The sequence below is a fragment of the Pithys albifrons genome, chromosome 7, assembly GCF_047495875.1.
Source record: "Pithys albifrons albifrons isolate INPA30051 chromosome 7, PitAlb_v1, whole genome shotgun sequence".
NCBI lineage: Eukaryota > Metazoa > Chordata > Aves > Passeriformes > Thamnophilidae > Pithys > Pithys albifrons.
The window spans coordinates 19,524,688-19,538,527 of NC_092464.1; the positions used below are offsets into that span (position 1 = coordinate 19,524,688).

The 13,840-nt window shown below is 49.3% G+C and overlaps 1 protein-coding gene across 1 annotated transcript; it reads left to right on the top strand.

Annotated features, from left to right (window-relative positions):
• Window positions 1–347: 347 nt before the first annotated feature.
• Window positions 348–4,717, top strand: SKIDA1 (SKI/DACH domain containing 1). The gene has a single exon (XM_071560819.1). The coding sequence runs from the start codon at window positions 926–928 to the stop codon at window positions 3,383–3,385; it is 2,460 nt and encodes an 819-aa protein (XP_071416920.1). The 5' UTR covers window positions 348–925; the 3' UTR covers window positions 3,386–4,717.
• The last annotated feature ends 9,123 nt before the right edge of the window (window positions 4,718–13,840 follow it).

Below are 13,840 nucleotides of genomic sequence, written 5' to 3' on the forward strand. Positions count from 1 at the left end.
AACTTTGGAGCCTCAGAAGGGGAAATACCAGGCTGTTCTGCACGTTTTCGCTAAGCTTCATTTTCCACACAATGCAAAATAAAACGCTAGTTTAAAGCGGCTACGTTACCGAAGGATTTTCCATCGTTACGATCAGACTTATGTCCTTTAAATTCACGGCATGCACAAAAGAGCAACGTTTGTCCAAAACAGGCTGAAAATATACGGAACGATAGTGGGGAAAAGCGTACAAATCCTTCCTCGGAAGCTAGCGACGAGGAAGTCTGAAATGGCTGAGTATGTTTGAGCTCGGATTGTTTAATAGAAAGATTTATATACTAACTGTATTATTTACTTTGGGAGGGGAGGTGGCAGTATAAGGGTATGCTAATTAGTGGGAGATTTTTTGGGGGAAGGGGTGGAATATCAATTTTTATTGCATCACCTGTCAGGAGTGTCCAATCAGCGTTGGCTTTAGGGGAATTAATTGATGAAGGTGTCTCCGGACGAGCTCACTTCACTCTGTCATTTTATTTGTAGCTAAAGCAGCGGCGGGAATAGCAGCTGCATTTCTTTTCTCTTCCTCCCTTCACATTCCATTATCATAGTTTCCAATGGAAAAGCAGGGAATGAAAGGGAACAGGTACTGATCTTCAGCAGCAACTTAGAGAAACACTTTGGCAAACCTGATTTTTAAGATCATATATTGATTGTAGCCTCACGGTATTTTTTAATTTATTTTTAAAATTTTGTCTAAAGTTTGGCACTTCATTCACCAGGAATAACAGCCTTTGTTATATTTTATTAGCAGGATGCCTTGAGACAAATACAGCATCTGGCTGAGGATTGTGTGTGTGTGGCTTTTTTTTTTTTGCTTTTTTTTTACTTTTTTTCCCCCCCATCTCTGTCTCTCTCTGCAAATGCTGGGAATAATTTAATTCACGAAATGGGAGACCTGAAGTCGGGTTTTGAAGAGGTGGATGGCGTGAGGCTCGGCTACCTCATCATTAAAGGAAAGCAAATGTTTGCACTCTCCCAGGTTTTTACAGACCTGCTCAAAAACATCCCGCGAACTACCGTGCACAAGCGAATGGATCATTTAAAAGTAAAAAAGCATCACTGCGACCTGGAGGAGTTGAGGAAACTCAAAGCCATCAACTCCATCGCTTTCCACGCTGCCAAATGCACCCTGATCTCCAGAGAGGACGTGGAAGCCCTGTACACATCCTGCAAAACCGAACGGGTTCTTAAGACGAAAAGGAGGAAACTAAGCCGAGCGCTGTCTGCCACCGACCTCCGGCCGGAGCTGGCTCCCGCCGACCCCTTCTCCAGCTTCTGGAAGGAGAACAAACTTTGGCTGGGTTTGAGCGACTCTCCCCGGCCGCTGCTGCCCGTCCGGAGGAAAGCTCTGCGCTCGGGGGACACAGCCTTGCTACCGGCCGCTCATCTACCTCACATTTTTAGTAAATACACTGGCCACAGCTACCCAGAAATCGTTCGGGCGCCTTGCAAACCCCCCGTAAACTATGAAACGGCGCCGGCGGCGGGCGGCTGCGCGCCCCTGCGCTCCCGCCGCCCTCCCTCCGCTGCGGCGCGGCCCCGGCTCCCGGCCGCGGGCCCCCCGCCCCTGCCCGTCCGCTGCCGCCGCCGCCGCCACGGGGCGGCCGCCGCCACCGGCACACTGGGCCTCCCCAGCGGCGCCCGCCGGCCCCTGGCCCTGCCCCGGCCCTGCCGGCCCCGCGGCGCCCCGCGGCTGCCGCTGCCGCTGTCCCGCGGCTTCGGGCCGCCCGCCTTCCCCGAGAGCGGCAGCAGCGACTCGGAGTCCAGCTGCTGCTCGGGCCGCGCCGCCCAAGACTCGGATTGCGGCTCCAGCCTCTCCAGCTCCAGCGAGGGCAGTTCGGAAGAGGAGGACGAGGAGGAGGAGGACGAGGAGGGCAGCGGCGCCTCGGACTCCAGCGAGGGCAGCTCGGAGGAGGAGGAGGAGGAGGAAGAGGAGGAGGAAGAGGAGGAGGAGGACAGCACCTCGGACTCCGACTCCAGCTCGGTCTCCAGCCAGGTTTCGGTGCAGAGCATCCGCTTCAGGCGCACCAGCTTCTGCAGCCCGCCCGCCGTGGTCCACGCCAACTTCTTGTACCATCTGGCGGCCGCCACCGCCCCCCGGGCCCCGGCCCCGGCGGAGCCCGGTGGGCTGCCCGCCCTCCGCGGCGCTCCCGGCGGAGTCAAGCCGGAGCTGCCGGAGGAGTGGGGCCGCCCCGGCTGGGCTCCCGCCGCCCCGGCGCTGCGCTGCTCCGGCGGCCTGGGAAGCTGCTTCGCGGAGATAAGAGATGATAGGGTATCCGAGATCACATTCCCACACTCTGAATTTTCCAATAATGCCAAGAGTACTGACCTAACAATTAACTGTGTTGCAAAGGGGGCCTCTTCACCTAGCCCAAAGACAAACAATGCATTTCCACAACAAAGAATACTCAGAGAGGCAAGGAAATGCCTTCAAGCAACTACTACACACCGTGCAGATAACAATACAATAGCTGCTAGGTTCTTAAATAATGATTCTTCATCAGCGGCAGCAAATTCAGAGAAAGATTCCAAAATCCCTCATTGTATTGAATTTGCCACGGATTTGCCCTCTTTACAAACTGATCCTGCGGAGGATGCTGCTTCTCCAGGGGCAGCAGCAGCAGCTGAGCTCCAGTGCACTGATACAGGCAATAAGGCATTGCCATTCCTGCACAGCATTAAAATCAAAGTAGAGGACAGCAGTGCGAACGACGAGTATGAGCCTGATCTTACAACACATAAGCTAAAGTGTGAGTGCAATGATACTAAGGATGAGTTTTACGGTGTGACTGAGAGTAATAACCAGGACGCTTTATTAACAGCCAAGGAAGATTCTGCATGCACTGAGAAAGAAACCACTTCCTTAAACCCTCTGACTCAGAGTCAGGTCCTCTCATGCACTTTAGGTACTCCAAAACCTGAGGATGGGGAGTATAAATTTGGAGCAAGGGTGAGAAAAAATTACAGGACACTGGTTTTGGGAAAGCGACCTGTACTGCAGACTCCTCCAGTCAAACCAAATTTGAAATCAGCTCGAAGCCCACGTCCTACAGGTAAAATCGAGACACATGAAGGAACACTGGATGATTTTACAGTTAACAATAGACGCAAAAGGGTAGCCGGCAATGTAGCATCAGCAGTGAAAAGGCCATTTAATTTCATGGCAAATTTTCCCTGTCCACCATCACTAATTATTGGCAATGATGGGGATTTGTTGCCAGCTTATTCCTTAAACACCACTACGGATTCTCAACCACCTCACAAGGCCCATCCTGTATGGAAATGGCAGCTGGGCGGTTCTGCAATACCTCTTCCACCTAGCCACAAGTTCAGGAAATTTAATTAATAAAATAGTTTGGAAAATATTTTCTTGAACCACCTTTAACTTTCTTACTTTTTTTTTAAACTCTGCAGCATGGTTTGTACAAACCCATTAATGCTATACACACTTTTGGAATCCTGTTTTATCACCTTGTGAAGACAGAAACCGGATTACTATTTTGTTTACCATTACAGCAGTGGTTGGGATTTTGGTTACTTTGGATTTTTGGTTTTGGTGGTTTCTTTTTGTTTTGATTTTGCGTTGGTGTTTTTTTTTTTTATTTTGTTACATTCCACAGAATACTTCAGGCTAAAGACTCAAGTTAAACTCAGTTATTATGGTAAAGCTGGAACACTTTACTGTTTAAATGCTAATAATGCACCAGTACCTCAATTCAACTGCTGCAAATAAATGTCAAAAGGTTGAATAATAAATATTAGAATGAGCCATTAAATTTATGCACTAGATTTCGAAAATGGAAGTCTAACTGTTAATTCAGTTAAAGTTTGTTAAGTTACATGGTTGCACAGTAAGGGTTCACTATAATTCAATGTGGCAGCAGTCTACTTTTCGGGAGCTTTGTTTTTGGGTGCAGGGGTGTCTTTTTCGAAGAGCAGTTGCACTTACTCCTTTTTCTCTGGTTTGGAAAGCCTGGTGTCCGTCTGCGACCCCAGCACTGGGAAAAGCTGCCTCATTTGAAACCAGTAAATAAATGTGGAATTCTATTTTTGGTAAAAGGGTGTCTTTTTACTTGTACAGCCACTCTTTGCAATTGGGAAGCCTTTTTGTTTCACCCAGAGGTCTTAAATAAGGTTACTGTTACCCACTAATGTAATACTTAAGTTGTAGTCTGAACATGCCCCTTACAAACTTGCAAAGCAACTAAAATATTTACCCGGCCAGCAGTACAATTTATGGTCCAGCCCCTCACGCTGGCTGAAGGAAATAGCAAAGCAGTAAATACAACACAGAAAGTGAAATGAGAGGCCATAAGTGGAAAGATTACACAAAACGAGAAGACCATGTTATTCATAGCTTTTTGGCACCAAAACTCAAATGTTTAAACTGTGTTACACTTCCCGGTTCTATCCTCATCTCTTGAAATTTGCTGTCGTGGGGGTTTTTTTGCCATGCCATCCTCTCTATGTAGCAGAAACATTTCTACTGCACGTGACAATCAGAGGCAATTATCTATATTTGCACTTAATATCAAAATAGTCAAACAGGCAGACTTCTAGAGTCTGGCCCTCGGTAAGTCATGCTGGTATAATATATTGTGATGATGGAAGCAGTAAATCAAAATTATGGAAATTTGCACTGTTGAAAAGCATGCTTTAGCTTTATTTTCAATTAAAAACACTGTTTTAAAAAATCCTGATTCCAAACACTTTGAATTATTGCAGAGTTATCCATGGTTTCCTCTCCGTTTGTAAGTTCACTGTTTTTATTTGGAGGAAATACGCTTCAAGAGGTTAACTGTTTCCCTCCCTCGCCCCCCACCTCCCCAACCTCTCGAAAAGAAAGGGAAGGAAAAAAAAAAAGAGAAAGGCTGGAGGCCGCCGTGGAGGCAGAGCCGAGGACGGGGGAAGGTCTGTCTTGCGGGGGGAGGATGGGTACAGCAACTCTGAAAACAGCCTGAAAAGTTTGCAGCTTGAGAAAGGCAGTAATAATTGAGTTGCTGAATCAGCAGAGTTTAGGATGAATAATTGCTGGTTTCTTTCTTTGGATTAGCATTTTATTTATACTAGATCATTCACAAATTAAATTTTAAGGATTCCACTCATCGATCAATCCCGGGAGAATAATTTATCATAAATCAAAAAAGGAAAACAAAACAACAATGTAATGTTTACTGTGTGACTCAAAGTCAACATTTCTGCTGGCAATCCATTGCCTGGGATACAAATTTTCAATTCCTGCCTTTTGTGGTGCCCTCTCCCAAACCCTCGTGTCTCCAAATATTCCAAGTAGTCACTAACTGATTTCAGCTCTGTTTCCTATATCCACACCGGAGTTTTCCTCTCATTGTAAAAGGCCTAGTCTAAGAATACCTGCAGCCAAATATATTTGGAAAGAGTAAACAATTGCCTTTCAGTGGAGTTACCCTTCCCCCCTGCATGCACACGTACACACACACACGCACACACACATCACTTGAAGCTGCCAATTGCAAAAGGTGCATTGCATACTTAACTGCTCTGCTGAAATTACGATGGTCGTGAAAAATCTGCTTACTGAAGTTGTTCTGAGATGAATGTTTACATTCATGTGTTTAGAGCTACACAGATTACAGCCTTATTTCCAGAGAAATGTAAGTATGTATGAATTGTACTGCTCAGGAAAGACCCCCGCTCCATTAGAAACTGTGTCTGCCTGACAAAGATCTTCCCTTGGCCAAAAAAAAGAAAAAAAGAAAAAAGAAAAAGAAAAAGAGAAAAAAATAGAGCCAAAAGCTACAAAAGTGCAATATGCAAACTTGAAACCTAAAATTTCGCCTTGTCAATTAAATAACTATCACTTTCAAAGTAACTCGGTCCCCTGACCCTGTTTATTTCCAATTATAGATATGCTTATTTGGCCAGGAATTGTAAATTACAGAGGTGCTTTTTCAGGTTCCCGAAATAATCCTGGGGAGTGGTGAGAAGGGGGAGGAATAAGCATAAATTTATACCAAATAGGCTCTGCAGAGTTGAGGATGTGAAATATGGCGCCCAGCCCTGCCAGCGGCCCGTGAGCTCCAGCACCCCCGGACACTCCCGGCGGCTGCTCCGCGGGCTCCTCCGCCCAGGCAGCAGCAAACGGCAAGGAGTTAAATAGCCAAATAATTTTCACACGTGCACAACTCGGTTTAGTGCAAGCCACTAACAGGGACATTCGTGTTTTTACTGCCATTGGAGAAATTAGCCAGGTACAATAACTCACTAGGGGAAAAAAAAAAGTAGACTAAAAAAAGGTATTCTACAGGTATTCTGTCCAATTCTGGCAGTTTGGTGACTGTTTCTGATGACACTGTAATTATTATTGCTATCAGAGTTCATTGTCATTTCAGCTTTAATCATGTCAAGTCTTATCCAAGGTAAGTTCTAATAATGAGGAAAACCCAAGGTTTTCCATGGGAGCCAGGCTACCATTTTGTTGCAATGTTTACAGGAGATAAAACTTAAAATGTTTTAGTAATGAATCACCACCATTTTCCAATTCCTGGTGTACACAAAAATCAACAGAATTTTCTAGAGGAAAAAACAGTTGAGAGAAGTGGGTGTACTTTATGGACTATACTCCCATAGGTATTTGCCACAAGCAGAGTTCCCCAGTAAATTTATTGGGAAGATTTCTGCTGCCAGATGGAAGATAAAGAAAGTTTTGGACTCTGTTTAATTCTCTAGAGCATTAAAAGGGGAACACGTGTAATGCCTTCAACAATGAGGTATATTGCCTTAAAAGATGTAACCTGCCATTTACAGCAACTTACTTTAAAAAGTGATTGTTCTATAAGCTACACTTACTTGACTACAGTGGGATAATCTCTTTACTGGTTGTTTATTTAAAATGCCACTACTAGCAATAATGCAAAATAGTGGTAGCTGTTTTATGAAGTTTGTTGTTTAATCAATTCACATGGTGATTTTTACGTGGTCTCTGATCCCTTTGCCTCTAACAGATTTAGTTGCCAATAAATTAAAGTTTCTGCAGAAATGAGAGCAATGCTATCATATTTATGTTTGTCACTGTTCACACGTGCGAGTGGTTGAGAAAGGGGTCAAAAACTGGTATTTTTGACACCCAGTGGTAATCTTCAGGAAAATATTCTACATATGCAGTATGTTGGAGAACATAAAACACGGGTAACCTTGTTAACTGTGGTTTTTATGGCTAAGAGGATTGCTGGGAAGAATATGTAATGGTTCATCCCGGGATCTATTTGGTCAGTTCAGAGGTACAAAAGGAGGGCGAGTGCCTGCAAATGGAAAGTTCTGGCTAGCAAAATCAGGAGGAAAGCATTGGGCTCTGTGTTGCTCAGGTCACGTTTGCAGGCATTACCCATTCCCCTGGTGCCTGGCCCTACAATCCGCGGCCTCACAGCTCCGGCCTGCCCGAAAACCTTTCGGGAAGGGACAGCGAGCCGGGTTTAGGCCTTACACGTTGCATTTTTTCACTGCGCTGATATAATTATTTCCCGTGCCCTAGGCCCCTCTCTCTCCCCCTCTCTCTTTCTCTCCGAGGCGGCCTCACAAGCCCCCGCTTTAAAAGGCCCGAGATGTTTTGCATGAGGCGCTCACAATAGGGGTTGAGGGAATTGACAGTTTCAAAAACAAGGCGCCCTGTCCTTTCCAGATGCCGAGGACCCCTCTCCCGCACCATCTCTCGTTTGCTCCTCGCTGCTGGTGGCTTTACCCTTAGCATTGCAAATACACGGCAACAGCTGTGTTTGTAAACAGGGGGGGGAGGACGGCGGGAGCACCGCCGACCCCGCTCCCGGTCCGCGCGGCGCGCTGCCGCTGCCTGGAAATTACAATTAAAAAAATGGGTGAAAAAAATAAAAAGAGAGTGAGATAAAAAAAAAAAAAAAGCGGAAGGGCAGCCGGGGCCCCCGAGCGGCGGGGCACCCCCTGCGCGGCGGGGCCGGGGTACACCGCGCCTCGGGCCGCCATCTTGCCCGGCGCCGCGGAGCTTCCCCCGCTCCCGGCCCGGCTCCCGGCCCCGCTCCCAGCCCCGCTCCCTGCCAGGGGTCCACGGGTAGCGGGGGCGACTCGGCGGTTCCCGGGGACTCCCGCACTTCAAAGTGGGGCCGGGGCTCCCACCCCGCAGCCCCCTCCGGCTCCTCCGCTGGGGCGTCCATCTTCCCCGGCTCTCCCGTGGCGCGGCCCTGCCCGTCCGCGCCGAGGCCGAGCCAGCGGCGAAGTCCGCGGTGGTTCTGCGGAGCCCTCGGGGCAGATGCCAGGCGAGGGGCCAGGCAGCGGCCAGGGGAAGGCCCGGGGCTCCGGGCTCGGCCGTGCACCCACCGCCCCCGCGAGCCGGCCCGAGAGGGGACGGGGAGAGAGGTCAGCGCGGAAGGTCCAGTAGGGCTGTTTGGTCTTGTGTCTAAAATGCGGCCGAGGCTGTAAAGCGTGTGAAATTACGCACCGGTCTCTTAAAGAGTGGCTAATTTATAGTAAATAGCGAGGGCTTTGTAAATGGATTTATTATGTTGTTTCTTGTTAATTGTTGAGAAAATCCCCATTGTTGAGTGTGAATGGCTTTATGGGCTAACCCGGGCTGCGCTGCAATCCCGGGGCAGTAAATGGCCGCTCCGCTAATGTGGCCCGTAGCGAGAAGCCGGACCAGCCGCGGTGACCTTTGGGCGGCTGGGCCGGACATGGACGCCCCGCAGACAGGCCCTGCTGAAGCCTCGTCCATCGCTTGGGGAAGCGCCGGGACCCCGGTCCGGGGTGACCCCCTGTCCCGGCCCGGCAGCCCGGGAAGCAGTGGTGTGGCCGGACCCTCCCGGCGCACGGCCGAGCCCGCCGGCCCCGCCGCGGCAGCGCCCACGTGCAGAGGCAGCTCCCGCCTTTGTTCGCGGCCACGCTGCCCCGTGTGTCCCGCACGCACCCGGGTGCCCCTGCCCGCCTGCCCCGCACCGCCCCGCACGCACCCGGGTGTCCCGCCCCGCCCCGCCCGCAGCCCGGGTGCCCCTGCCCGCCGAACAGCACGTCCGCATGGCGAGGGGGGCTCCAGCGCGGCCCTGGGCCTCCCACACCGCCGTTTCCCTTAGACAAATAAACAGGAGCCAGCACCTCCAGGCCCTTCTCCCCGTTCCGGAGCGGTGCGGGGAGGGCATGGGAATAGGAGTGCCGCAGTGAACTTCTCCAAACTCCACACCGTGCCCCCTCTTCCTGGCCGTGGGGAAAGGCCCACTGGTGCTCCGGCGGTCAGAGGGACCGGAACGCGGGGACTCCCTTGCCACTGGCACCTACATCCCTCCCGCGTGCACACGCCTGCATATTTTAAAAAGAAATCAGGATGAAATGTAAATTCTACTCTAGAAACTTATATTGGGCTATTCTCTTTCCTGAAATCTCTCCCCCTCTGATTTCGCTATTAGGAGACATCCCCTGGGTTTAGAGCACTTGTTCCACGGATTTCTGTACAGCTCACATCTGTTGCCTTCCCCTCTCCGGCTCGGGGCTCTGCCCCTGCTGCAGGCAGAGGAGGGCGCGGATATCCCGGCGGGACGAGCCGCGGAGGGGCTGCCGCAGCCCGGCCCTGCCCCTCGGAGCCCAGCGATTTTCCAAGCTGCCTTTCAGGATCAGGATTGAATTGCAACGTTTCAAATGCACGGCTCTCTCTTTCCCGGGACTTGTGCTCTCAGCTCTTTTCCAGGCTGATTAGTAGTGTCGGAGCTGCTAGATAGGGCTGTGCAGTCCATTTCCCTCAAAACAGGATGTTTCCATCAACCTGCATTTGGTTTTCCCCAAAGAGCAGCGGAGAGTTTAGCTGGGAAACACGTCCCAGCTAAACCCTCGCCTTCAACTGCCACTTGGGTCACTTCACATCTCTGTATTATATTTCATCCTGTCATTCTCCTTTCTCTATCTTCCCGGGCAAAAATAAATAAACTAACAAACAAACAGAGCCTTGGAAAAGACTCTGATGATGGCAAAGCGCGGGGTCGCCGCACCAGCAGCACCCGGCGGAGCAGCGGGGACGGCCAGCATCCCATCGCCGGCCTAAGCACGGCTCGGTCCGGGCACACCCTCCTCGACCTCCCGGTTGTTTGTTGTAGGTTGGTGTTGCTCCCGGAGCAAAACCCCCCGCGCTCTCCTGGACCACCTCCCGCCTGGCTGCCCCGGGAACAGCGCGTTTGCTGGGATTTCTAGGGTCTTTGTGCGTTTGTGGAGATGCGTGTGATTGGGGCTGCGAGTGTTAAAGCTGCCACATAACCTGTGCGAACATATGTTTTATATTTACCCGCGATGCTTTCGTATTCCTGAGATTCAGGGGTAAATTGCCCGAGACAGTAACAAACCTAGAATTATTATCTAGTAAAGTGCATGGGGAAAATAAATAAGTAAATAAATAAATTTTTAAAAGGAAAGAAAGAAAAGGCTTTGTTCTTTTTGAGAAACCCTCATTGCTTTTTAATGGTCATGACATTTTGGTAAGGGTAAATAGCGATAACGCGCTATTCCGTGTACAGTTTTCCAGTTTTACTGTGTCTGCTGCGGATTTTTGAAGTAGCACATATAAGCAGAAGGATTTTCAGGTTGTTTCCCACTATGACATAATCGTCCCCGTCAAAATCTAGCTAAGTTCGCCGGAGGGAAAAAGATGTTCGTGCTAAATGATGTGGTAGAAGAAAAGAGGGAATGGCATTTAATACGCCATATAAAATAATGTCAGATCTCCCCGGCTGTGATCTCACAGTCTCTCTTACATTTTAGAGGAAGTTTATAAATGGTTACCTGGGGTTTACAAATTTTGCTAATAAAATCTCAATAATTCCATTATGATTTCAGTATCCTTCTCCCGTAAAGGGGCCTGTAAAATGTACCCATTCTACACAAGCCCTGCCATTCATCAAGTCCGTGAACATTCGTATTTCCCTATCTAGCTTTGTAGAGGACGATAAATAGAAAGACTCTCCAGATATTCGCTGATATCTCTTACCCTCCACCCAGAGCACTTGGCGGTGTTTGTTCCGTCCCGGAAAACCGAGCTTCTGAAACAAGCTTAAAAGTAGGTGAACTTTTTAAAACACACCTGAAAGTTGGAAATCTTTATAAACGTGTTTGCATTGCTCGTGGGACAAAGAGGAGTATACCCAGCAGCAATTCCTCATCAGCGGACTTAAAAGAGTCTCTTGCCTTTCCCGAGGCCTTTCTGACTCCCTCCCCTCCGTAAACATGAGTGCACAGATGCAGTGAGGCTTCCCGGGAATGCCCCAGCCTGGAGCCCGGCTCCTCTGGCGGCTCCTGCCGTGCTGCTGCATTTGTTCCTCCCGTTTTCCGCAGGAGAAGGGTGACACCGGGTTTAGGAAAAAGCTCCGGAGGGTAACTGATTGTTCAGCGCCTCCCAGCCCCAAAGCCGGCTTAAAAGTGCAGGATGATTTCGCTGAGAGTTGGTGCGAGCTGCTCCGGCTTCACAAAACCCTCGAGCCCGAGTCGTCCTCCATTCAGAATTTACTGCTTGTATTTGGTTTAGCAACGCCAACGTCGCCTGATCATTCAGAAAGACGAACTACATAAACATCTGATAGTTTGTATTAGAATCAAGCACAGTGACAATTGCACAGAACTGGTTTTAATTTTTTCCAAAGTGTTTACACATCGACATATGGTGAATTTGTCTTCGCTGAGAAAGTTAAGAATCAATAGCATTAATAGCTTTGCATAGGCATGATAGCGATTAACATTTCTGCATCTCTACCACCCCAGGGTTTCTGAAGAAGATCACTTGGGTGCTGAAAGAAGAAGGGGTTTCTAATGAGACTAACTGGCTCTGCCCGCAAAGGTGCTCATGGTGTCATCGCAAGCACCATCGAGTTCAGCAGTGCCCCTGCTCCACTTTTATCTGTTTTGCAATGTCTTCACTCGTCAGGACCTGTAAAGCTCACCCCGAAAGAACAACCCGCTAGGTCCCGGCGAAGAGAGCTGTTCTATGATAAAGGGCTGGAGCCTGGCTCCCCCAAACTCCGGCTGGGGTGACAGCGTTTTCCAGGAACCTCTCTCCCTCCCAGGCAAGTGGGAAAAGCAAAGCTCCCGAGCCCTCTCTCTATCTCACACTTTCTATAAAGGTGCTACAGATCCTTTGGTGTACTCCCTGGTTTTCCCAAGGGCTGTCCAGAGACATCCAGTCATAGCAAACTGAGGTGGGAAAAACTAGGTTATTCCGGAACATTTAATATAAACGAGGATGTGCTCCCAAAGAGATCATTAAGCTATATATTTGTGTGTATTGAAAAAAAGAAAATCAACCCATACGCAAGAGCCATCGACATTCGCAAACGGTGCTAATGTATCAATTTCCCTCAACGTCGAAGGACTATTACTTTTAATTTTCAGGTGGTGCTTTACGAAGATCATGAAATCACGTAGAAACTCTAAGCCTAACCCAATCCACAGATGTCTATGCACGTCTCCAAGTCAAACAGGTCAAATATTTTTTAAAGACGCATTTACCAAGAGGAAAAAAAAAAGCATCTTAGCTGGAAACCTGTGGGGGCATAACAAAAGGAAAGAGGCCACAAAGAAATATCCCACAGTGGATTACAAGGTTATGGGACAGGTCACTATAGGAAAGGGTACATTATATAAACCTCACATAATTAAAAAATAGTTAGTTCCAATGTTGTAGTCATATCTTCAGATATTTGTTGAATTTGTTATTCAAGTGCCTGTGAATTTATTGGGAGATTATTCTGTTAATATGTCTTTATTTACTCGGCATTTGCTTTTCCAGATAATTAGAAAACTTGACCGCAGCCTTTAATGACTGTGTATTTAATGAAGACTATGATTATTTTACACGCAGACAGATGCACAGAATGAGCTATTATAGGAGAGGACATAGTCAGACAAGAAATAAACCCAGCCTTACAGAGAGAGGACTCTAAGACAGTAATATATTAAATATTTCAGCGATCGATTTCAATACCCTGAGTGGAGACGGGAATAAAAATTCACCCCCAAGATGAAATGATTAGGAATTCTTTGTTGTGCAAAAAAAGCGATTTTTTTTTTACAGATCCATTTTGTTCAGGTTAGAGAAGGGCCGGGCAAGCATCATTCAAGCCATCGGGTCGCGGTTTGGGATATAGCTCTAGAGGTTAGCCGCATCTCACTGGCATTTCTCCGTGGTAAAAAGATGGGTCTTTGTCCAAAGAGAGCCGGATTAAATATCAAGTCCTGCTTCTGTGCGCGGGACAGGAACGGCCCCCGGCAGCGGCTGCCACGCCAGCAGGGCTGCGCACCGGGGCGCGGGGCGGGAGGTGGCAGGGGGGTCCTGCAGCCGGGACCCCGGGACGGGCAGGGATGGAGCGGAGTGCGGGTCGGGAGCCATACCAGGCCGCCCCCCGGCAGCCCTTCCGTGGCCAGGCCAATTAAAGCAGCACACAAAGCTGCACCCCACCCACCCTTCGCTCCCACCGCTGCCCCCACCCCTCTCTTCCCTTTCTTCCCGGCATACCTTCCCGCCTCCCCCCCCCCCAGCCACAGCCCTTCTCGGCTTTAATTAATAATTAAAAGGCAGAATGAAAATTGAAGAGAGGGCAGAGGAGAAGCGAGAGCCCGTAGGAGCCCTCCTGGGCCCTGGGGTTGCGAGAGAAGGTGGCCCAGGGTCATGCGGGGCTGCTGGGCGGGGGTCGTCCAGCACCCTCCGGGCCACCTCCCTCCCCCTATTCCCCAGTGATACCGGGGTGGCCGCCTGGCACAAGGCTGTTGAGGGTAGGCAGGGTCTGATGCTTGACAGGGCAGCGGCCGGGGTGCTCAGTTTTGCTCCGGT